This window comes from Trichechus manatus, unplaced genomic scaffold (assembly GCF_000243295.1).
Source record: "Trichechus manatus latirostris isolate Lorelei unplaced genomic scaffold, TriManLat1.0 scaffold00107, whole genome shotgun sequence".
Taxonomy (NCBI): Eukaryota; Metazoa; Chordata; class Mammalia; order Sirenia; family Trichechidae; genus Trichechus; species Trichechus manatus.
The window spans coordinates 3,016,021-3,040,572 of NW_004444043.1; the positions used below are offsets into that span (position 1 = coordinate 3,016,021).

The 24,552-nt window shown below is 39.8% G+C and overlaps 1 protein-coding gene across 4 annotated transcripts in view; it reads left to right on the top strand.

The window, feature by feature from the left end:
• Window positions 1-24,552, top strand: part of LOC101347192 (guanine nucleotide-binding protein G(q) subunit alpha) — a 341,585-nt gene that overhangs the window by 103,654 nt on the left and 213,379 nt on the right. For 3 of the 4 annotated variants that reach the window (XM_004383281.2, XM_023737734.1, XM_023737732.1), the window contains exon 2: window positions 10,444-10,628. In XM_004383281.2, coding sequence (XP_004383338.1) covers window positions 10,444-10,628 — 185 coding nt within the window. Of the gene's footprint in view, window positions 1-10,422; window positions 10,629-24,552 lie in introns of all 4 variants that reach the window. The other variant, XM_023737735.1, reaches the window with a different exon arrangement.

The window sequence follows — 24,552 nt, forward strand, 5'->3', positions numbered from 1 at the left end:
TATGTCCCACAGTCCAGTCCAATCCCTGTCTGAAGAGTTGGCCTCAGAAATTGTTTTAGTTCTGGGCTGATAGAGAATCCAGGGGCCATACTTTCCGGGGCTCCTCCAGTCTCAGTCAGACCATTAAGTCTGGTCTTCTTACTAGAATTTGAATTCTGCACCCCACCTTTCTCCTGCTCCATAAGGGACTCTCTGTTGTGTTACCTGTCAGGGTGGTCATTGGTGGTAGCCAGGCACCATCTAGTTCTGGTCTCAGGCAGATGAAGTCTCTGGTTTATGTGGCCCTTTGTGTCTCTTGGACTAATACTTTCCTTGTGTCTTTGGTGTTCTTCATTGTCTTTTACTCCAGGTGGTTGGGACCACTTGAAGCATCTTAGATGCGGCAGGCCTTTTTTCGAGGTGCCTTTGGGTGGGTTTGAACTGCCAACTTTTCAATAAGTAGTCAAGTGCTTAATCATTTGTGCCACCTAGGGACTCCAAAAGGGGGAAACAAAACTAAGTTCATAGAAGAAATACAGATGGACAAATCAAACCCACTGCCGTTGAGTCTATTTCAACTCTTAGCAACCTATAGGACAGAGTAGAACTGCCCCAGGGGGTTTTGAAGGCTGTAATCTTTATGGAAGCAGGCTGCCGCATCTTACTCCCTGGAGTGGCTGGTGGATTCGAACTGCTGACCTTTTTGTTAGCACGAGCACTTAACCAGTGTGCCACCAGGGCTTCACAAATGGACAGGAAAGCATAAAACATTTTTTCTCACAAGTAATTAAAGGTATAAATTGAAATAAGGATTTTGTCTCTCAAATTTTAGGTATTAAAAAAATGTAGCATTGGCAACAGTGTGCTGAGCGAGGGGTCTGATAGCCATGTCAGCTGGTTTAACAGTAAGGATAGCCTGGGCCTCTGCAAGAGTGTATCCCCTTTGGCCTAATTGTATTTCTGTGAGGCTCTCCTAAGGAAGTAAGTAGAGATTCAGGCAAAAAATGTTTGTTCAGGGTTGTTGGTCAGAGCATTCTTTATAAAAGTGAAAAATTAGGAAGACTCAGAATGTGTTACAACAGGGAAGTTGTTAAATTCATTTATCACACATCCTTATGATGGCCTTTCAGACAATTGTAATTAACTATTTTTGATGAGTAATTAGTCTCATGGAATAATTTTCCCAATTTGTTAAGTGGAAAATAAAAATACAGTAGTATTTCAGTTTTATAAAAAGCAACAAAAACAGATAAGGCACATTTGCCTAAAATAGGGCACTGGAGAGAAATATACCAAAAACATTAAATTTTGCCGGTTTTTAAAACTCTTGTTTTATTTCCAAATTTCCTATGATGAATAGTTATTACTGTTAGAAATAGGAAAAGTGTTTTTAAAAAGGAAGTATGTGAGGTTGCAGGATCAGGACTGTGGGGCAGAGAGGAGACCTTGGTAGATTTAGTCCCTCTTCTTCCTAATTTGTCATCAACCAGCAAGTCCTTGAATGAATCACTTCCTGCTTTGTAAATTAATGAGTTAAGGGCTCCTCAGATTTTTCTTCTGAAATCCATGCAGAGACAGAAGAGTGTGATCATGCATTCCCAAGAGGTGTAAAGGATGAGGATGGTTGGACAAGTTGGCTCCAAGTAACCGCCTGAAAATATTTTGGCATGAAAATCCATATAAATTTTATGTTCTTCTCCAAACTGCACTGATGTTAATTAAAAAAATTTTTTTAAGCTGAGATATAATTCACGTACCATAAAATTTACCATTTTAGAGTATACATTTAAAAAATTTTTTTTGAAATATATTCACAAGGTTTTTTAACCAACTGATGTTAGTTTTAATACACAGATGCTCACCGTAGACCACCAATCAAGGCAATGCTCTTGCACCGTTGAGTAACCTTGGAGCACTACCAGGTGCCTCTCCCTGAAGGATTATACCGCTTTGAGAAGCCCAGGACTACAGCATCGTTCAAATATTTTCAATAAATAATAGCATTTTCAAAAGATAATTGGATTTTCAGTGCATTTTGCCTTTCTTTCCCATAAAAACAATTTAATTGGATTAGTTATTATTAATAGTCCTGGTTACTACTAGCTTACCCGATACTGAATTCAATTAATTTCTATGCCACAATTTTAAACTGTTCAGTACTTTCTGCCAGACTCTCCTGAGGATAAAAGGTTAAACCTACCCAACCCTTGCTTTTAAAGGACAGTCTTTTAAACGGAGGAATTGTGTCTTTCATAGCAAACTGTTGGTGTTTCAAGCACAGGTTTCCATCCTAAGTGGAGAAATGTGCAGAAGGCAGAATACATGTGTTTTAAAACATATTGTAGCCTGGAATGTGGGCAACACATGGGTTGCATTTTAACTCAGCATTATTAAATCACTTTTATCTCGAGGCTATTCTTTGCAGGTGTGGGCTGACGATGTGCTTGTGGGTAAAAAAAAAAAAAATTCCTCCTTGAAATTTCTGCTTATACTTTTTCCAAGTTTATGTGGAAGTAGCCCAAGTTCAGCTGTGGTGGTGCTGGGATCCCATGTTTTACAAACTCTGGACCTGCACAAACGGACTTCCAGTGCAGTTACTTGAATTATAAGTCACCTCAGTAAGGGCTTGGATTTTGTTCTCCGCTCTGCTTTCTCTGGGCACTGGCCAATCAAGAGGGGCGGGGCCGGGGTCACTGGGCCTGAGTCTTCACATTCATTAAGGGCTTCAGATGTAGACTTCTGATGGGTTGACAGTACCTCCAAATACAGGCATGAAAGGAACTGGCAGGACGAAATAAATATATTCATTCTACAGCTTTAAATACCACAGTTTTGTAACTCTGTTTTGGCATTTCTTCGTTTTCCTGGGAACCTAAAACAAGTGAAAGTGTTATCGGCCACCCTCTGCCTGTGAGCAGCCCTGTAAAGGTGCATAAGGTGCACTTTATGGCTTTGTTTCTGGATAAAGGGAGTGAACTACATGGACTCTTGAAGCTCCCGACAATGCAATGTTGAGTGATTGTTTCCCAGGGTCCCTGTATGGGAATTGGGGCCACCAACATTCTTCAGGGCAGTGACAATAGTAACAGACATTTTTAGGGCACTTAGCAGTACTTACGCATGTAGGGAATTGTACTTTGCAGCTCTTTTGGTAAGAGGGTAGTCCAGGAATTCAATTTAAGTGTGAGAAAAGGAACAAGTGAGTTTGTGACTGCTTTCAACAATAAACACTAATTCATTACCATTAAGAAGTTAATGTGTTTTGGATTTAAAACTGTCATCTCAGGTAGGTGTGAGAGAAGAAAAACCGTCCTGCCTTTAGAGATTAATTGTTCAGACCTAATAGCAGATTGCATTGTACAAACGGGCAAAACCGTCTGTAAGTGTATAGATGCTTAGTATGAATATGATACATAGAGTAAATAGGAATTTGTGGCAGAACCTGTATGTGGGAATCCTGTTGTGTCAGAAAGATCTAGCAAAGCCTCAAATGGAAGCTTCAGATTGTATGTGTGTATGTCTAATATGCTGTATTCTAACAGTTCATAAAGTGATGCACTACATAGTAGGGGATTAAGTTTCTATTTTATGTTTGTTCTGATGGAAAGATGTGAAAAGGACTAGTGATTGCTCTTTGGGCTTTATCCTGATCCAGTGGGTGGACACTTATGCCTCAAAGCCAGTTAATTACACATGTTGGATCAAGAAGCCATTTTAATACTATGATTCTTAGAGTCTTATATCTGGATGTTTTGATGAGCTTAGATAAGAAAAGGCAGAATATTTGCCTAAAGGTACAAATAACTTTTCTGGGGAAGTGTTTTTAGACCACTGATGGAAAAAGCATGGGTTTTTGGTGTGCTTGTTAAAGTTGTTAAATGGTTGGAGATACATCAAACTAGGAAAAATAAGAGCCCTCCCGCTTCCCTGGCATTTTATATAAGGGCTGGTTTCTAGATTTTATCTGACCGTAGTCTTGGAAACAGTCGATTACTATTTCTTTAGGTAGGCTGGAGTGATCTGTACTTTTCATTGCCCTGTGCTGTGAAAACAGATTAACCATCACTGGCTTCACAAAGCAATCTACTGGGCGAACAAACCTGCTTTCTTTTAATCAGAGATAAAGTATTGTGAAGTCCTTTATATGGCTTTTCTTAGGAAACAACATCGTTTATATAATTTGGGAACAGCTGGTTTTTTTTTTCTTTTAATTGTACCAAATATATTTTTTTCATTCTAATCATGAATAGGCTGTTAAAATGCCCGTTTCAAACTCTGAGGATATTGTATAATTCTCCAAAAAAAGGAAGGCACAGGAAACTTGGCTTTCACCCTTACTGACAGTACGTTATTTGTCTCCATGGCACAACTCTCCCCACTCCCCACCCCCTGCAGTGCTCCCTTTTAATAAACAAACAAAAAAAGCTATGCCCCTCTCCCCCTCCACATAGAGATCTGGTTGTTCTGTCCTGTGTTCTAGTCTTGGGTTGTTATCTGATGTTATTGATTTCCTAACTGGAGGACTCTCTTTAGTATTTCTCGTAATTTTGGTTTGGTTTTTGCAAATTCCCTAAACTTCTGTTTATCTGGCAATTCCTAATCTTGTCATCATGTCTGAGAGACAGTTTTGCTGGATATGTAATTCTTGGCTGGCAATTTTTTTCCTTCAGGGCTTTATATATGTCATCCCATTTCCTTCTTGCCTGCAAGGTTTCTGCTGAGTAGTCCGAGCTTATTCTTAATGACTCTTCTTTGTAGATGACTTTTCGTTTATCCCTAGCCACTCTTAAAATTCTCTCTTTATCTTTGGTTTTGGAAAATTTGATTATAATATGTCTTGGTGACTTTCTTTTGAGATCTACCTCATGTGGGGTTCGATGAGCATCTTGGATAGATATCTTGTCATCTTTCACGATATCAGGGAAGTTTTCTGCCAACGAATCTTCAACAATTCTCTCTGTATTTTCTGTTATCCCCCCCGTTCTGGTACTCCAATCACTCGTAGGTTACTCCTCTTGATAGAGTCCCGCATAATTCTTAGGGTTTCTTCATTTTTTAAAATTCTTTTATCTGATTTTTCCTCAAATAAGTTGGCGTCAAGTGCTTTATCTTCAGTTTCACTAATTCTTACTTCCGTTGCCTCAATTCTGCTCCTATGACTTTCTGCTGAGCTGTCTAATTTTGAAACTTTATTGTTAATCTTCTGGATTTCTGATTGCTGTCTCTCTATGGATTCTTGCAGCCTGTTAAATTTGTCATTATGCTCTTCTCTAATCTTCTTAAGTTCCTCTATTGCTTTGTCTGTGTTTTCCTTGGCTTCTTCTGCATTTTACATGATCTCCTTCCTGATCTCTTGAAGAGTTCTGTATATTAATCTTTTGTATTCTACCTCCGGTAATTACAAGAAGTTCTCTTCCTCCAGAAAATTTCTTGATTCTTTGTTTTGGGAGCTTGCTGAAGCCATCATGGTCTGCCTGTTTATGTGATTTGATATTGACTGTTGTCTCTGAGCCATCAATAAGTTATTATATTTATTTATTTTATGTTTACTTACTGTGTCCTAGCTTTTTGTTTTGTTATGTTTTGATATGCCTGAGTAGGCTGCTTGTATGAGCTTGTTTGATCACTGGCACCTTTGAAGCTTTTAGGTCCGGTCACCAGGTGGTTAAATCTGTTACTAGGTTTGTGAGCCCAGGAGTCTGTTTACTTTTCTTGTATGGATTCAGCTCAGGTGTCCAGATAGTTTGTCACCAAGTGTGTGGTGCAGGCTCTCACCTACAGTCCTAGATGGGCAGGGGTGATTGGTGTAGGCACAAGTATCTGGCTGCAGTAGAGGATCATGCACTGAGCAAGGCCGGGGACTGATGACTGCCCCTGAGTGTCTGAGAGGAAAGCGTGTCCCTGTTCCCTAGAGCGCGTAGGTGGGTGGGTTTTGCAGCTTGGCTATGGGCACCCAGTGCTGTTGGCTGTAAGAACTGGGAGGCATCACTTATTTTTGGAACTCTGTTGTGGGTGGCTAGGTGGCATGGGTGGAGCCATCAGTCCTCAGGCCCCTGATGTGGGTAGGTGAGGACCCTGCTTAATGGGCAGAGCAGTGTCAAATGTCACAAACCTGCCACTCTACCATATAGCTGATACAGTGGAAGTTAGGCTTCAGGTATATACCCTGTTGTACTTTGCTACTGAGGGCCCACACAGGACTATGCAGGGGTGAAAGGCATTCAAAGTCTGTGGAACCGTTATGCCTGTGCCTAGGCAAAGGAGCTACGCCTACTCTAAGTTCCTGACTTAGGTGAGCTGGCGGATTATTTTTTCCTGTTGGTTAATTTGTTCCCTCTCCAAGGCCTGGAGAATGGCTCAGGGCATATGACAGGTCCTTACTTCCAGCCCAGGGGACATGACAATGGCTGAAGCCAGTCCAGGACCTGTTACAGAGCGGGGAGGAGGCAGGTAAATGGGAGAGAGGTTTTTCCCAAAGAGGGTGTTTTTTGATCTGCACGGTAGGTTAGACGCAGGTACTTACCTTTTACCAATTGAGCGCTGCTGCTTTTCACTGGTACTGGAGGCTTGAATAGACTCTCGCTACTCACTCGGTCTCTCCCGATGTGGAAAACGCATCTCAAGCACCACTGCTTGCCTCACCACATGTGCTGAGCTGCAGGGTGCTGGTTCCCACTGGGTCAGGTCTGGCATCTCCTCGCTGCTTCTGAACAGTCTCTCCCTCCCCCTGCTTCTCAGTCCGATTCCTCAAATTTGCCTTTGACGTTCAGGGCTCCTAGGTTGTCACATACAATCGATTTACTTGTTTTTTTTGATCTTTGTTGTAAGAGGGACCACAGGAAGCATCTGACTACTCCACCATCTTGGCCCCACCTCCACAGAGATCTAATATAACCCATAAAAATCACAGCCTTTCTACATTAATGGAACAAAGAAGCTGAGTTTGTTGCTTGTTTGATGTGTCCATATACTTTCCTTTTCGCTAAATTCAATTTTAGTACAGAATAATACTTTAATTTACTATTTTTCTTGTTGTACCCTATAGCATCACACAGATATTCTTTTACATGAAACTTTGCCTCGTCTTTGAATTGGCTGCATTTATATAATAAAATCAAAGTCTGAGCATTGAGCTCATAAGTGAGATTTACCTGAGAAGGATGACAAAGCAGTTTGAATTTAGCACCAAGATTCAAAACGGGTCTCTAAAATTGAAGTATACAGAAATCCCAAATTAGATTAGATGGATAAAAAGTTGGCCATAGTCAAAGCTGTGTTGAGACAGTTTTAGATTGTGGGCATTCGGGAGTTAATCATCCTTGGTTTGTGACAGCTGTGAAATGGTGGCAGTTGTGACAGGTCCAAGCCAGGCATCGGAATATCAGGGCTTGAACCCTGTTGTTGCTCATTATTAGCCATATGTCTTAGATATGTTGCCCCACCTCTCTCTATTTCTGTGAAATGAGGAAAATAAATCTGTCTCACAGATTTTTGAGAGGATAAAATGACAACATTTTCCAGACTACTTTGCAAAGCTTAAAGGATTGAATGCTAATTTCTTTCTGTATTCTTTACAAGAGAAGGGGATTTTTAGGAGGTGGAGACCACTGTTTCCCATGTCTATATTGGAGATTGGTCTTCAAGTGTGTATGTGCGCATGTGCTCTGTGGGATAATTACGGTATTTGTTAGGACTGGCGGAGAGTCAGGAGACCTGGATTCTGTTTTGGACTCTGTCATTTCTTCCCTGGATGATGCCTGTTTCCTCATCTTGATTGACCTCCAGAGGAAATGTCATGAGACTGATTTACCGAATAGAAAGTCCTTTATAAAATAGAGAGCACCTTATAAATAATATTTATAGAGAAAAGAGCAGGGGAAGAAGAGATGGCACCCTCTATTCCCTTGCCGTTCCTGTTCTCTAGCTTATTAAATGCCCCCTGCTTTCCTTCTGGTATTTGCACCCAAGTTCTCATCAGGAAACATATGACACACTAGAACTAGGTGACTGAGGAGAGCTTTATAAAAGGATTGTTTACAAAGAAGTGGGCCAGGTGTAGGTAACCAGTATGGGCTAGTGTAGTAACCAGGTGCCAGCAATAGCTGGGCAGAGGGAGGGAGCAGTTCCTGAATGGTGGAGGCCACCTAACAGGAGTTGTGGCCTTTGCTAGGGGCTGCAGCACGTCTGTAGTGCCCCTGTAGGAAGGTAACTGGGGAATAAACACTCTCTCCTTATTCTCCTGCTCTCTGGGCAGACCCAAGCAGAGGACAGAGGACAAGAGAGCTGCTGACGAAATCCTTACAGGTCAGCCTCCTCAGGCAAGGTGGAGGGAGGGTCTCTGGGTGGGGTGGGGCAACAGAAAAATACTTTACTTTGGAGTTAGCTTATGGATTCTTTGTTCTTTCCTCTCAGCGTGTCCCATTCATTCCTCAGTCACTCGTTCTGCCCCTACATGGAGTCTGTATTAGCGTGAGGTCCAGCGCGTGGAAGGTGCCAGTGAGAACTTGTTGACTAGACGCCAATGTCAGTGCTAACAGGACTTCAATGAAGCACAAGCCAATGTAGTTTATATCTCGTCTGCTATTTTCTTTTTTTTAAATTTGGGGTTGAGTGTATAAAATCTTCTCAGATGACCAGGAGAGAGAGGACCCTACTGCCTGATTCTCTTTCCTTTTCTTCTCATACCATTGGCTTCACATTTTAAGATCTCGTCTGTTTTGGTTTCGGAAAGAACTGGCAGAGATGACTGTTCCATGATGTGTCTACAGTTGGACTCAGAGAGCAAGCTGTTGGCTCTGGTTAGGAATAATAAACAAAGAAACAATCTGGATTTTTTCCTACATATTTATAATTGCTTAGGAGAGTAATACTAGTTTCATTGTATAAATTGCTGACTGAGAGATAATTTCATAGCTTTATTCCATTAGAGATGCTACTTTTTATGTGCTTTATATGTTTCTCCAGTATTCATGGTTAGGGTTCTAAAATATTCATTTTAAACTCTTTGCAGTGTTAAATTTGTATTTCAAGGAATTCCTGATCACTTTATTAAAAGTAGTAGAAAGAAATTAAAGGAATTGGCTACTGCAGGGCTATGAGGGTGGAAATCATCTTTCCTTGTTACTGTGTGAGGGTTCTGTGTTTACGAAGACACCTGCAGTCATCTAAGAGTGCTTCTGTGAAAACTGTAAAACGTATTTGAATTTGTGGTGATTGTTTATCAAGATAGTAAGAAATCCAACCACTAGAAGAACAAAATGAAATTAGGACTGTTGTGTTCTTAGTTTTTAGTTCTCCCTCCCTTTTTTTCTTTCTTTCTTTTTTTTTATTTCCAGCTTGTAGAAAGGAGACAGCAATAAGGACACTGATTATAAGGGTCTTCTCTGTTTTATTCTGTTCTTCCATATTTAATATCCAAATAGGTACCTTTATTTATCCACATGGTTGGGGGAAGACAAAGGCATTTATTGTTTTGGAAATCTCAAGGAAATTTAAACATGAGCAAGAAACATCATTCAGAAGTGAAGTGACATACAAAAAAAGCCACTTACATTTAGAAAGATGACGTTTTCACATTCAGAGTTTTAGAGCCTAAAACTACAAGTTTTAGATTCTGTGTAGAAGAAATATGTTGTCGTTCAGTGAAATAATCTCATCTTTCCATCTTCCCGTGAACATCTGTAGCCCTCTGTTAGGAATTATCTTCAGGTGTATGGTGACAGAAAAGGAATATTTAAGAAGCGGAAAATGAGATAACACTGAAGAAAAGATCCAATAGAAATAAATTTCTGTATCAGGTTATAGTCATGAGTGGGGACTGTGACCTTCCTGAATTAGGTGATTCCTTGGAATAACTCAGCCAACCAAACCCTTTAGAAATAAATGCGGTTGATGCTTTCTGTCCAGAAAAATGATCCTGCTTCTTGTCTGATCAGGATACTCTGCTCTCTTTACACCCCATAAAAGAAAATGTCCTTTTAAAAGACTTTTTAAGCCTTCTTCTCTTATCTCTCTCTGAACAGCATTTGTGTAAGTGAAATGTCTTTTCTGGATCCAAATGCTGGCCAAACAACCCAGCCTCCTGGAAGTGTTTCAAATATTCTCCAGGGAAGAGAGCTTTATCAAGTTTTCATTATGTTCAAAAGATGCTGTTTTCATTGTGTTTCTTGCAAGATACATGATTACAAATCACTATCAAAATTCCATGCTGAGTGGCCTCCAAAGAGGTGACAGGATTTTTTTGTTTTTGGGTGAGTCTACCTTTGAAATGGAATCTCATCTTTATAATTTTGCTAAGTATTCCTTATAGGTGGCATTTCCACACCCAGTGCTGCTGCTGTGCTGTGAAGCTCCTCTCAGCAGGCCGGTCAGGGGTGTCCAGTCCACGCCCACTTCTGGTTGAGTTATCTGGGAGACGGTGAGAAGGCATTGGGGTCTGATGAGCTGCTATTGTCTGTCTTTCAGGGACAGGAGAGAGTGGGAAGAGCACATTCATCAAGCAGATGAGAATCATCCATGGGTCAGGATACTCTGATGAAGACAAAAGGGGCTTCACAAAGCTGGTATATCAGAACATCTTCACAGCCATGCAGGCCATGATCAGAGCCATGGATACGCTCAAGATCCCATACAAGTACGAACACAATAAGGTAGGTGTGGCTCTTCATTGAAACCCTCAGCAAAGCAATCCACAATACGAATGATCTCTGAAAGTGTCTAGAGTGCATAATGGGTTTTGGAAATGTATATATTTTTAAAATCTCGTTCTAAGTGGGACTGTTGATAAACCATAAGTTGTTTATAAATATTTTTCCCCAGATCTTTAAAGTCACATATCTAAAAAATTAGTTGTGTTCTTAGTGATATCAATGAAAGACGTATTTGATGTTCATCTTTAAATATATATGGGTTTAAAATTTCGGGGAACACATTACGTTAAGAAGACAGTTTGTAGGTCCAACACAAATTGACCAAAGTGAGGAAATTCAGAGAAGAGGCGGCAACCTCGCTTCAACCTCCCACTCTTTGTACTTCATTGAGAAAGAAATGAAAACAGCTTAGGACCATAATGTCCACTTTAATTTTGGATTTCATAACTTCCTTTCAGTAGTACAACAGGCTTAATTTTATTTCAGAATAGGCCCATCTGTCACTTCCAATAACCTTTCAAACACGTTTCCCTGGAATTGTATAAAGTAATGGAAATGTCTAAATTCACTTGAGAAACAGGAAAAAGATGGTCAATTTCAGCTTTTTAGTAAGTAGACTTTTTCAATATCCAGCCATTTATCTCTGGGTTGAAGTAGAAACCCAGTATTTTTTTTTTCAGGTTAACACAAATGCTGTAATCGCTCATCTTGCAAATTAGTGGAGACATGATAGCAGGTAAGGGCCGTGCATCTGAGAGTGGCTCCCTGTGTGAGCTCTCCAGTTCCACAGCTCCTGCAGAGGTACCATCCTGAGGGAAGAGAAATCTGTTTGGAATCTGTGGAAATGTCTTTAGAGTCTGCCTTCTCCCTTCCCCTTAATCAGGAAGTCTGCTGATAGTGGTGGTCTTTGTTCCTTAGGGCTTGTAAGTGCTGATCTTATATCACACTGGTAAAGCCTCACTTTTTGTTGACAAAACACTCCATTTGCACCACAATCATTTTAGGATCTTCAGTCAAAACTTTCATTATTAATACTCTTAATCTGTAGCGAAAGATAGTTCCACTAACCAGGCCTATAGAAAATAAGAAGTTGGCATGTCCAGTGTGACTCACAAACTGAGATTTAACTCACAAACATGCAGTTGTATATAAAATAAAGTAGTTCTGTGTATTGCCGCTTCTGTTACCATCCAAAAGTTTCTAAATATACAAAAAAAAAAAAAACCCCAAAACCCTAACCAGTTGCCCTCGGGTTGATTCCGGCTCTTCAGTTAATTCCAGTTCCTGGTAGCCCCATGTGTGTCAGGATAGAACTGAGCTCCATAGTGCTTTCAATGGCTGGTCTTTCAGAAGAAGATCACCAGACCTTTCTTCTGAGGTGCCTCTGGGTAGATTTGAACTGCTAGCCTTTCTGTTAGTAATGGAGTGCTTAAATATAGAAATCATATATACCAATCATACTAAAATCAGACGTTTCTTTTTCTTGGATAGCTCTTGACATTAACTGGCTGTTTCTTATCCAGTTGATACCCTTACAGTTAATTTTTAGATGGTAACAAGAGACTCCCTTCACAAATAACGGAGAAACCCTTCACAAATAATTCTTCCTGTTTTTACTCTCAGGAGTGTAAATGAGTTGGGCAGGTTTATGAGCCCTGGAACATGGTACCTGAACCAGATGAGGCTGATATTTAAGCACTCCAAATTTGAAAGGGTCAGGGTTTTTATTTCCCTAAGAAATCTCAGTGTTATGAGTTTCTGAAATAGGTGGCCTGTTTATTTCATTGCAGTTGTGAGAAAATTCTGTTGAAGGATTTCCCAGGCTACAGTCAGTTGATAATAAGATAGTCTGATAATTTAGCTGAGCTACCTGTATTTGCTATATACATAAAAATCATATGCATATAGCCAGTTTACACATTATAATATCATAAAAAATCTATCTATATTTTACCAAGAAATCAACTTTCTTGATTAATCCAGAAGAATCCTTCAGGATTTTGTTCTGATGCTGGATTTTCATATAAAGATCATTTATTACACAGTCACATAGATGTGGAAGATGGAGTAGAGTCTATGCATTATTTATACAACACATTGAAGAATATTTCACAATATGATTATCTGAGCTCTTCGTATAAATTCTGGTTTAATAGTTATAAATTGAAAGATTACAAAAGGTTTTAACAATATGAGTTTTTCTCAGGTATCGTTATCCTATGAGGTCTCCCCATGTCTCTTGGTTACTTAACAGACTGCCTTATATAGTGACATTAGCGTGTGATGATCCCAGAATTCCTCAATATATTTATTCTCCTTTAACTTGTAATATATTCACTTTTTTTTTTTTTTGTCATTTTCTCTACAATATACACATATTCAAAGGCGTCACTCTCCCCTGTGTCATCCATTAACTTCCTGAGTTGTCCCGCTTCTTGCCGGAGCCACTGGGTGGGATTGAACCACCAACCTTTTGGTTACCAGCTGAATGCTTAACCACTGGGCCACCAGGGCTCCTTTTGCTTTTGTTAGTGTTTATAAAAGAAATAATGTCTTCTCCTTCCTGTTCAACTGAACTGCCATTTCCTCCAAGTTCTTCTCTAATTCCCACCCCTAAAAAAACAAACCCAAACTCATTGCCATCGAGTCGATTTTGACTCATGGTGACCCTATAGGACAGAGTAGAACTGCCCCACAGGGTTTCCAAGGAGTGGCTGGTGGATTCGAGCTGCCTACCTTTTGGTTAGCAGCTGAACACTTAACCACTATGCCACCAGGGCTCCAATCCCCCCATAGTACTACGTAATCCCACCCACCTTTAGCATAAGCTATAGCAGAGGTATTTGCGCTCAACTAGAGCTGAAGCCCCCACGTGTCTGTCAGTTTGTCGTACTGTAGGGGCATGCATGTCATCTAGAAGCTATGCCACTGGTATTCAAGTGCCAGCAGGGTCACCCACGGCAGACAGGTTTCAGCTTAGCTTCTAGGCTAAGACAGACTAGGAGGAAGAACCCAATGGTCTACTTCTGAAAAGAATTAGCCAGTAAAAACTTTATGAATAGCAGCGGAACATTGTCTGATATAGTGCAGGAAGATGAGCTTCCCAGGTTGGAAGGCACTTAAAAGACGACTGGGGAAGAGCTGCCTCCTCAATGTAGAGTCGACCTTAATGACATGAATGGAGTCAAGCTTTCGGGACCTTCATTTGCTGATGTGGCAGGACTCAAAATGAGAAGAAACAGCTGCAAACATTTTAATAATCAGAATGTGGAATGCGCGAAGTATGAATCTAAGAAAATTAGAAATCGTCAAAAATGAAATGGAACGCATAAACATCGATATCCTAGGTGTTAGTGAGCTGAAATGGACTGATAGTAGCCATTTTGAATCAGACAATCATATGATCTACTATCCCGGGAATGACAGCTTGAAGAGGAATGGTGTTGCATTCGTTGTCAAAAAGAACATTTCAAGATCTACCCTGAAGTACAACGCTGTCAGTGATAGGATAATATCCATACGCTTACAGAGAAGACCAGTTAATATGACTATTACTCAAATTTATGCACCAACCACTAAGGCCAAAGATGAAGAAACTGAAGATTTTTACCAACTTCTACAGTCTGAAATTGATCGATCATGCAACAGGATGCATCGATAATTACTGGTGATTGGAATGTGAAAGTTGGAAACAATGAAGAAGGATCAGTAGTTGGAAAATATGGCCTTGGTGATAGAAATGATGCTGGAGATCGCATGATAGAATTTTGCAAGACCCACGACTTTTTCATTGCAAATACCTTTTTTCACCAACATAAAGGGCGACGATACACGTGGACCTCGCCAGGTGGAGTACACAGGAATCAAATTGACTACATCTGTGGAAAGAGATGATGGAAAAGCACAACATCATCCGTCAGAACAAGGCCAGGGGCCAGCTGCGGAACAGACCATCCATTGCCCATATGCAAGTTGAAATTGAAGCTGAAGAAAATTAGAAAAAGTCCATGAGAGCCAAACTACGACCTTGGGTATATCCCACCTGAATTTAGAGACCATCTCAAGAATAGATTTTACAGATTGAACACTAATGACTGAAGACCAGACGAGTTGTGGAATGACCTCAGGGACATCACACATGAGGAATGCAAGAGGTCATTAGAAAGACAGGAAAGAAAGAAAAGACCAAAATGGATGTCAGAAGAGACTCTGAAACTTGCTTTTGAGCATCGAGTAGCTAAAGCAAAAGGAAGAAATGATGAAGGAAAAGAACTGAACAGAAGATTTCAAAGGGTGGCTTGAGAAGACAAAGTAAAGTATTCTAATGAGATGTTCAAAGAGCTGGAGATAGAAACCCAAAAGAGAAGAACATGCTCGGCATTTCTCAAGCTGAAAGAACAGAAGAAAAAATTCAAACCTCAAGTTGCAATATTGAAGGATTCTACGGGGAAAATATTAAATGATGCAGGAAGCATCACAAGAAGATGGAAGGAATACACAAAGTCACTATTCCAAAAAGAATTGGTCGACGTTCAGCCATTTCAGGAGGTAGCATATGATCAAGAACCGATGGTACTGAAGGAAGAAGTTCAAGCTGCACTGAAGCGATTGGCGAAAAACAGGGCTCCAGGACTTGATAGAATATCAATTGAGATGTAGCGCTGGAAGTGCTCACTAGTCTACGCCAAGAAATTTGGAAGACAGCTACCTGGCCAACCGATGGGAAGAGATCCATATTTATGCCTATTCCCAAGAAAGGTGGTCCAACCTATTGTGGAAATTATCAAACAGTATCATTCATATCATGTGCAAGTAAAATTTTTCTGATGATCATTCAAAAGCAGCTGCAGCAGTATATTGACAGAGAACTGCCAGAAATTCAAGCCAGATTCAGAAGAGAACCAGGGATATCATTTCTGATGTCAGATGGATCCTGGCTGAAAACAGAGAATACCAGAAAGATATTTACCTGTGTTACCTGTGTTTTACTGACTATGCAAAGGCATTCAACTGTGTGGATCATAACAAATTATGGATAACATTGCAAAGAATGGGAATTCCAGAACACTTAATTGTGCCCGTTAGGAACCTGCACACAGACTCAAGAGGCAGTCGTTTGAACAGAACAGGGGGATACTGCGTGGTTTAAAGTCAGGAAAGGTGTGTGTCAGGGTTGTATCCTTTCACCATACCTATTCAATCTGTATTGCTAAGCAAATAATCCAAGAAGCTGGACTCTGTGAAGAACGGGACATCAAGATTGGAGGAAGATGCGTTAACAACCTACGTTATGCAGATGACACAGTCTTGCTTGCTGAAAGTGAAGAGGACTTGAAGCACTTACTGGTGAAGATCAAAGACCGCAGCCTTCAGTAGGGATTACACCGCAACATAAAGAAAACAAAAATCCTCACAACTGGACCAATAAGCAACATCATGATAAATGAAGAAAAGATTGAAGTTGTCAAGGATTTCGTTTTACTTGGATCCACAGTCAACAGCCATGGAAGCGCAGCAGTCAAGAGATCAAAAGAGACATTGCATTGGGCAAATCTGCAGCAAAAGATCTCTTTAAATTGTTGAAAAGCCGAGATGTCACCTTGAAGACTAAGGTGCGCCTGATCCAAGCCATGATGTTTTCAACTGCCTCATGTGCGTGCAAAAGCTGGACAGTGAATAAGGAATACTGAAGAACTGATGCCTTTAAATTGTGGTGTTGGTAAAGAATACTGAATATACCATGGACTGCCAAAAGAGTGAACAAATCTGTCTTGGAAGAAGTGTAGCCAGAATGCTCTTTAGAAGCAAGGATGGCAAGACTGTGTCTCACATACTTTGGACATGTTATCAGAAGGGATCAGTCCTTGGAGAAGGACATCATGCTTGATAAAATAGAGGGTCAGCGAAGGAGAGGACGACCCTCAATAAGATGGATTGACACAGTGGCTACAACGATGGGCTCAAGCATAACAACAGTTGTGAGGGTGGCACAGGACCAGGCAGTGTTTCGTTCTGTTGTACATAGGGTCACTAGGAGTGGGAACCGACTCGACAGCACCTAACAACAACAGCTAGCTGAAGGGTTGGTGGTTCAGACCCATCCAGGGGAGCCTTGAAAGGCCTACTGATCAGCTTCCGAAAGGTCACAGCCTTGAAAACCCTATGGAGTGCAGTTTTATTCTGCACATATGGGGTCGTCATGAGTTGGAGTCAACTGAATGGCAACTGACAACAGATTGTATTAATTATGGTGATTTGGCTACTGATCTTGTTTCCCTGAGTAGACTCTAAGCTCCTCAGAAGTAAATCTTGTGTCAGACCCATCGTCTCTGGGATTATACCTTGTACATAGTAACCAAACAAACAAAAAAACATTGCCGTCAAGTTGATTCCAACTCATAGCAACCCCATAGGGTTTCCAAGGCTGTAAGTCTCTATGGAAGCAGACTGCCACCACCTCTTTCTCCAGCAGCACTGCTGGTGGTTTCGAACTGCTGACCTTTTGGTTAGTAGTCGATTGCTTTTAACCACTGCACTGCCTGTACATAGTAGGTGTTAAAAAAAAATACTTGTTTTACAAATAGGTGAATCGTTTATAAGCTGAAACAACTGAAATTCTCCTCTTCTGTACTCAAAGTTATTGAAATGATTATTCAGATCAACAAATAATTAGCTGCTGAAATTTCTGTATATTCATAAGGGAATAAACATAATATGCTGTTAGGGATGCAGAGAAATTTAATCAGCTGGGCAGAAATTTACGGTCGGGAAAGAGGAGAGGGCATCCCTGGGAGGGGGAGCACTTTGGGAAGGAGGAATGACTGGAATGAATGTTCAGAAGAAGGAAGATGCTTGTGGTGGAGGACTATAAATTGGTCAACTTGCTGTAAATCTTGGGAACTATCAGTGGTCATTAGTTAATGTGCTCGGCTGCTAAGTGAAAGGTTGCAGCTTCGAGTCCACCCAGAGGTGCCTTAGAAAAAAGACCTGGTGATCTACTTGTGAACAATCAGCCATTGAAAACCCTATGGTGCACAGTTCTACTCTGACTGACACACGTGGGGTCACCGTGAGTCGGAATTGAGTAGATGGCAACTGGTGTTGTTTCAGTAGCACCTAGGCTGCAGCTGCCTTTGATTAACTAGCTAGGAGGTGAAAGGTGTTTTCAGGCCTGACACCTGTGTTACCTTTTCACCTGTGGTAGAGGGGCTCCCAGAAGCCATGTTGCTGCAGTAGCGCTTGTCCTCCCTAAACTTTTCTAGAGAAAGGACTTGTCACAGGGAAAGTACCTCGTAAAACACATTTACAGTGTCAGGAATTTTCTCTAGTTCCTGAAAAACCCAAGATCCTCACAGCTATTTACATTTTCCAAAAGAAAAATGTAGCCAAGATTCTGGAGAACTTGCCAGCTTATTACTGCCTTTGATCAGTTGAACAAGAAGTGACTCTACTACTTTTTCCAACATGAGGGCGTTTTCTTAGTTTACACTATGCTAAGGGGCTGATTTCCTTTTAATGTTTCCCACCTGTATGTTAAACACACAATAAAGGCAGAACTAACGAGCATGTGTTTTCTTCTACCCCTCTAAAGAGTTGTATCAGCAAAGGTCCTCCTTGCAAGTAACAGAAGCCATCTTAAGCAGAAAAACAACTTATGGGCGTGTGGGGTATCTTGGAGAATTGGGAGGAAGTTGAAGGGCTAGTTTTTGGAAACCAGGGCAGTTCTGGGGAACTCATCTGTGAGATAGATGAAATATGGGCGTGTCTGATTGTCTTTCACTCTACTCAGAATTAAAATTCCTGGGGAAATGTGCCTGATTGGTGTAGCCTGGATTCTGTGCCAGCTCTTTGAACAGGGGAAGGCTGCACAATGATTGAAAGTCCCCGAGGGAACTCTGGGTACAGTTAATGAAAAAAGGGGAATGATGCCGGCACAAATCACAGATATCCATTGCAAATGTACACAGTCAATTTTGAAAATAAAATGACACATGGGTCCTCTATAGAAGCAAGCCCTCCCATTTTACTTAGCATTTGCTAAGCCTGTCCTAACATGCATTTTCTTATTCTGGACTTGGCTGTGAAGAAAAGGGGGAATTAGCCAACTGGGAGAAAGGAGGAGGGTTAGTGACTTAGTAAGAGATTTATATGAAGTAGGTAGCTGAGTTTGAGCTCAAGCACTGAATAGCTGAATAACCTTGGGATTGTCTTATTAACTCTGTAAGCCTAAATTTCTTTATTCTCTACGTATTTTGTCATTTCTAATAACTACATAATAATGTTATAATATAAACTATATAATTTAGTTCCTCATATATAATAACTAATAATGATAGACTGTTTCAAGACTTAAATAGATAATGGATGTGCAAATGTCTTGTAAATGATTAAAACCAAGTTTGGAAATTATTATAAAATGGATTGTCTTCATGGAGAGAATGAATACCACTAATTTTCCATCTTTATTAAGAGTAAGACAAACAAAATAATTTAAAAGGCAAGACGAGAGATTTAGGAGGTAGCTAAGGAAAAATTTCCTGAGACTGACAGTCATTGAAATGGGATACCAAGGGAGGTAGAGAAATCTCCTTATCTGGACGTGTTCAGAAATAGAATGTGTTTTTAACGTGAAATTCCTTAAGGTCGTTTTGCTGAAATAAGGCAAGGAATGGACTAGACAACTTCTGAAATCGTTTCCAACACTATTTTTCCATCGTGCTGATTTCTCTGGTTCCAGAACTCTAACAATGATACTAAGCTGTTGTTTAAGTTATTTTGGTATAATTGGAAGCCCCTACCTACCTTTCTTGAAGTTTCTCCAGTTTAGAGCACCTAGAAAAATTTTTTAGAGGGTTGAGGAGAAAGACAATGGACAACAGATTCCTTGTGACAATGTTTTCCAGCCCAGTGGAGAACTTTTCTTTCTTTGTACAGTATGTAAATCCCATAGGTGATTGTAATCTTCCCATCTGTGTAGTTAAAAAAAAAATTTTTGTTTTTAAAACAGGTTTCAGAGTTCAATATCAGTGGCAGGTTTTGTGGGTAGTGGTGGTGGTAGTGATTTTAAATGGATTTTTTGCTACTGGAGACCAAAGACAGCTTGCAGTTTTTCAGAGGGAAACTTAACTTTCCATTCCTGCTTCCTATCTCTTCTGCCCAATAAATAATCTAAAAGAGTCTGGGGACCTTTCATGATGAACCTGATGTATCAACCACCTCTTTTTCTGAGGTTGGTTTACCACTATCTCCCATCTTTCTAGGGCTTGTGTTAGGAGTTGTATCACCACGGACTCTCTAGTAATTATTTCACCTTTCAAAACCCCTTTCTATACTCTCTTTTCTCTTTAATATTTTGTAAAAACTTCCTAACCACTTTTTCTTGTCCTCACTCAAGCCTTGTTCCTTTACAGTTCTTTATTCATTTTGTACTCGTGACAGCCATGCAAAAATTAGAAGATGAATATGAGATTATTTTATCCCCTTTTCTTGGCTAAAATCAATCCGTAATCCCAGGGCATACCATATCACTCATCCAGAGTGAATATCTGAGTTCAGTTTTGTTAGCGGAGGACTCTGAAGCAAAGAGAGACTTCAGCAATTGACTAAGGATTTTTTTTTTCTTTTTTGCGTGATTTTTGTTGAAGTATAACTTACACAGGGCAAAGTACACACATCATCAGTATTGTTGTTGGGTGCCATTGAGTCATTTTCGACTCATAGCCACCCTAAGTGACAGAGTAGAATAGCTCCATGAGGTTTTCTTGGCTGTAATCTTTATGGAATCAGATTGCCAGTCATCACTGTTGAGTCCTGCGTATTTTTTCATTGTGAACACATTTGCATCCAGATCAACAAAACATGACCAGAACCCCCGAATCCTTTTCACGCTACCTTCCAGTCACTACTCCCAACCCCTGAAGACTACCCACTGTTTTTACTTCTAATAAAATAGATGAGTTTTTTTAGTTTTTAAACTTTATATACAAATATAAAAAACATATATTGATATATAAGTAAATACACATAAATATGCATAAATGTTCATATATTCATAAATAGGCAATGTATACTCCTTTGTATCTGGTTTATTTTGCTCAACATTATGCTTGTGAAATTTATCTACACTGTCGCCTGTAATTTTAATTAATTCATTCTCATTGCTTTATAATGGCAATGCCCTGTAGAAGTTTCTGTGGTGATGAAAATGCCTTTTATCTGTGCTGTACTGTATGGTAGCCACTAGCCACATGTGATTATTGAGCCTTTGAGATGTGGCTAGTGTGACTGAAAAACTGAATTTACTTTAATATTGGTTAATGTAAATTCAGATTTAGATGTTACTAGGGGCTGCTGTATTGGTGAGCACAGTTGTAAAACTTTCCGTTTTATGAATATGCCATGGTTTATTTATATATCCTATTATTAGGCTTTACTAGCTGTTACAAGGAGCCCTGGTGGCGCAGTGGTTGAGAGCTGTGACTGCTCATCAAAGATCAGCAGTTCAGATTCACCAGCTGCTTCTTGGAAACCCTACAGGGCAGTTGTACTCTGTCCTATACAAAAAAACCAAACCTGTTACCATCGAGATGATTCTGACTCATAGCAACCCTATAGGACAGAATAGAATTGCCCCATAGGGTTTCCAAGGAGCAGCTGGTGGATTCGAACTACTGACTTTTGATTAGCAGCCTGAGCTCTTAACTACTGTGTCACCAGGGCTCCACTCTGTCCTATAGGGTAGCTAGAAGTTGGAATTGACTCGATGGCAACGGGTTTGGTTTTTTGGAGCTGTTGCAAATAATGCCACTATAAAAATTCCTGTACGTGTAAACATTCTGCTACCTGTGTTTTTGTGAGCATAAGCACGTATTTCTTTGGGGTATGTGCCAAAGATTTGGAATTGCTGAGTCATATTGAAGTATGTACATGTTCAATTTCAGTAGGTATATGTGACCAAAGACTTTTCTAGGATGTTTGTACCAATTAACACTCCTACCAGCTGTGTATGAGAGTTCCAGTTGCTCCATATCCTTGTTAACACTTGGTATTACTAGTCTTTTTATTCTAGCTATTCTGGTGGCTGGATGGTATCACATTGTTGTTTTAATTTTCATTTCCTTAGAACTAGGTGAGTTCAGCACCTTTTCATACTTTTATTGGTCATTTGGTTATCTTTTAAAAAATACACTTCTAGTTTTTGCCCCCTCCTCCTTTTTTTTCTGTTGGCGTGTCTGATTTCTTATTGTTTTGTTAGAGTTCTTTTTATATTAAGGATATGGATGGTTGTTGAGTAAGTGTACTGCAAGTATCTCCTCGTGCTTTGTGGCTTGGCTATTTATTTTCTTAATGGTTCTTTCAGTGAAAGGAAGTCCTTAATTGTAATATAGTCTTTTATCATCATTTCCCTTCTGATTAGTTAGTAATTTTTGTGTCCTTCTAGAGTAATATTGGCCTACTTTAAGATCAGGAGGATAATCTTCTGTATTTTATTCTAAATTTATTCCTGCTTTGCTTTTTATACAGATCTAAAATCTATTTCAGATAGATTATAGAGTATGGTGTGAGTTCGGAGGTGAAGATTTATTTATTTTTCATATGGTTAGCTAATTGATCAGCCTATTTATTGAAAAATCATCTTTTACCCAGGGAAATTCAGGGTCACCTTTGTCACAAATCAAATAAATATATATAGTTTGTTTCTGAACTCTCTAGTCTGATACATTGGTCTATTCTGTATATCTTGGTGCCAGTACCACACTCTGTTAATGACTAAGTTTTGCAATACGTTTTAATATTGGACAATATAAGTCATTCAGCTTTGATCTTCTTCAGGATTGCACAAGAGCTGAATTATTCCCTTGTAATTAAATTTCTTTAACTAATGGGTTGATTTCCTAGGGTGAATCCTAATATTACAGTTGTTCTCTGTAACACAAACATCTTTCTCTTCCCTGAAGCCTCCATTTTTTTTTTCTTTTTCAGCCTGTGTTGGTTCCATAGCTCAGTACAAGGGCTTCTATTTTCCCAGTTTAGTAACGTGGCATTTTTATCATCAGCTACCTCGTTTGGAAGGATGATGGAGCTGCTGAGTGGCTTTGTCATTATTCAGCGGGGTCATGTTTTTTCTCACTTGAGCGCTTCCTTTAACAGGCATGGGAGCAGACGATGAGTGCAGTGGGGATCTACCAAGTTCCTCTTCCACTAATCCCTTTTTGGCAACAGAATCCTTTCATATTTTGTATCTTCACTAGCCATAGCATGTTAGAAGGATTAAACAAAGTTACCTTGATTTTCTTTCTTTCTTTTTTTTTTTTTATGGTCTCTAGCTATTGTATAAAGAAAGTAATGCAGCAGGCTGGTTTTTGCCCTTTTGTTAACTATAGCATTTTAATCCTATTATAGAAAATTTTCATTCATTTTTTGCCTAATGGTGATAATGGGAAGCAGCTCATTTTTGTGAAGTAGTTGCGTGAAGCACAGGCAGAACTGGAGACATGAGTATCCACACGTACATATGTATGCATGCATTCATTCCTGTACAGCGCTGTTATCTTGTGCATTAGAAAGGACCTTTGGGCACTAGTCATATATGTGGGGGTAAAACTGCAAGATGACCAGCATCCCCTCCATACTGTACATATATAATGAGTGTCTTCAGATAATATTTTTTTTTTTTTCAGTTTGCAAGCATCCAGTCTGTTTTGCTTAAAAAGACTCATCCATCTGAAATTAACTCATCTGTATTGTCGGTCTTCAGCTAATCCACGTTGTTTAAAAGGGAATGAAAGGAAGAAAATTAATACTGGAGGGCAGAAACTGGGCCTTAATGATCTTAAACTTGGCACAGTGTTTTCCACCTAATTGTAATCTGTTCGTTGAATGAATGAACAAATGAACATTTGTTTACAATTTAATGAGTTGTTATGTACAGTGTGTGGTGTACTAGGTATGAACATAATTGTTGGAGCCAGACACACATGATTTGAAACCTGGCTTTATAACAGAATTGCTATGTGTTATTGAGTAAATTAATCTCTTTGAATTCCTGTTTCCTTATTTGTAAAATAGTGGTGATTATAATGCCTACTTCACAATCTATTTATTGTGAGAATTAAATAAACATAGTTTGTGAAAAAGTTGAAAGTATTGTCCATTGTCACACATGGACATGATGTTTTCTCACTTAGTCATTCAACAAATATTTATTAAATACCTCCTAAGTGCCAGGAGCTCTGGTGGCGCAGTGGTTAAGGAGATTGGCTGCTAACCAAAAGGTTGGCGTTTCAAATCTACCAGCTGCTCCTTGGAAACCCTATGGGGCAGTTCTGCTCTGTCCTATAGGGTCTCTATGAGACGGCAATGGGTTTAGTTTTGGTTTTTATATGCCAGTCAACATAAAAAATTTGATTGATTTAGAAAAATATATAGTAAGTGCTCTAGGGAACATTACTTACTTGTCCAAACATGCAGCCTCTCACTAAATCCCTCTTAGCTGCTCAGACTGACCTCAAATGTCCAGGAATTGACAGCCACTGTATGAAATACCTGTGGCATAGTTCAGTACTTTTTTTTTTATTTTATTTTTTCCCATACGAAAATGTATACATACATTACTATGTGACCGTAATTGCTCTCCCCATACTGTGACAGCACACTCCTCCTTTCCACCCGATTCCCCATGTCCATTCAACCAGCTCCTAACCTTCTCTGTTGTATCTACTTGAGCTAAGAGGTACACTCCTCACGAGGATCACTTTATGTCCCGCAGTCCAGTCCAATCCCTGTCTGAAGAGTTGGCCACAGAAGTTGTTTTAATTCTGGGCTGATAGAGAATCCAGGGGCCATGCTTTCTGGGGTTCCTCCAGTCTCAGTCAGACCATTAAGTCTGGTCTTCTTACTAGAATTTGAGTTCTGCACCCCACCT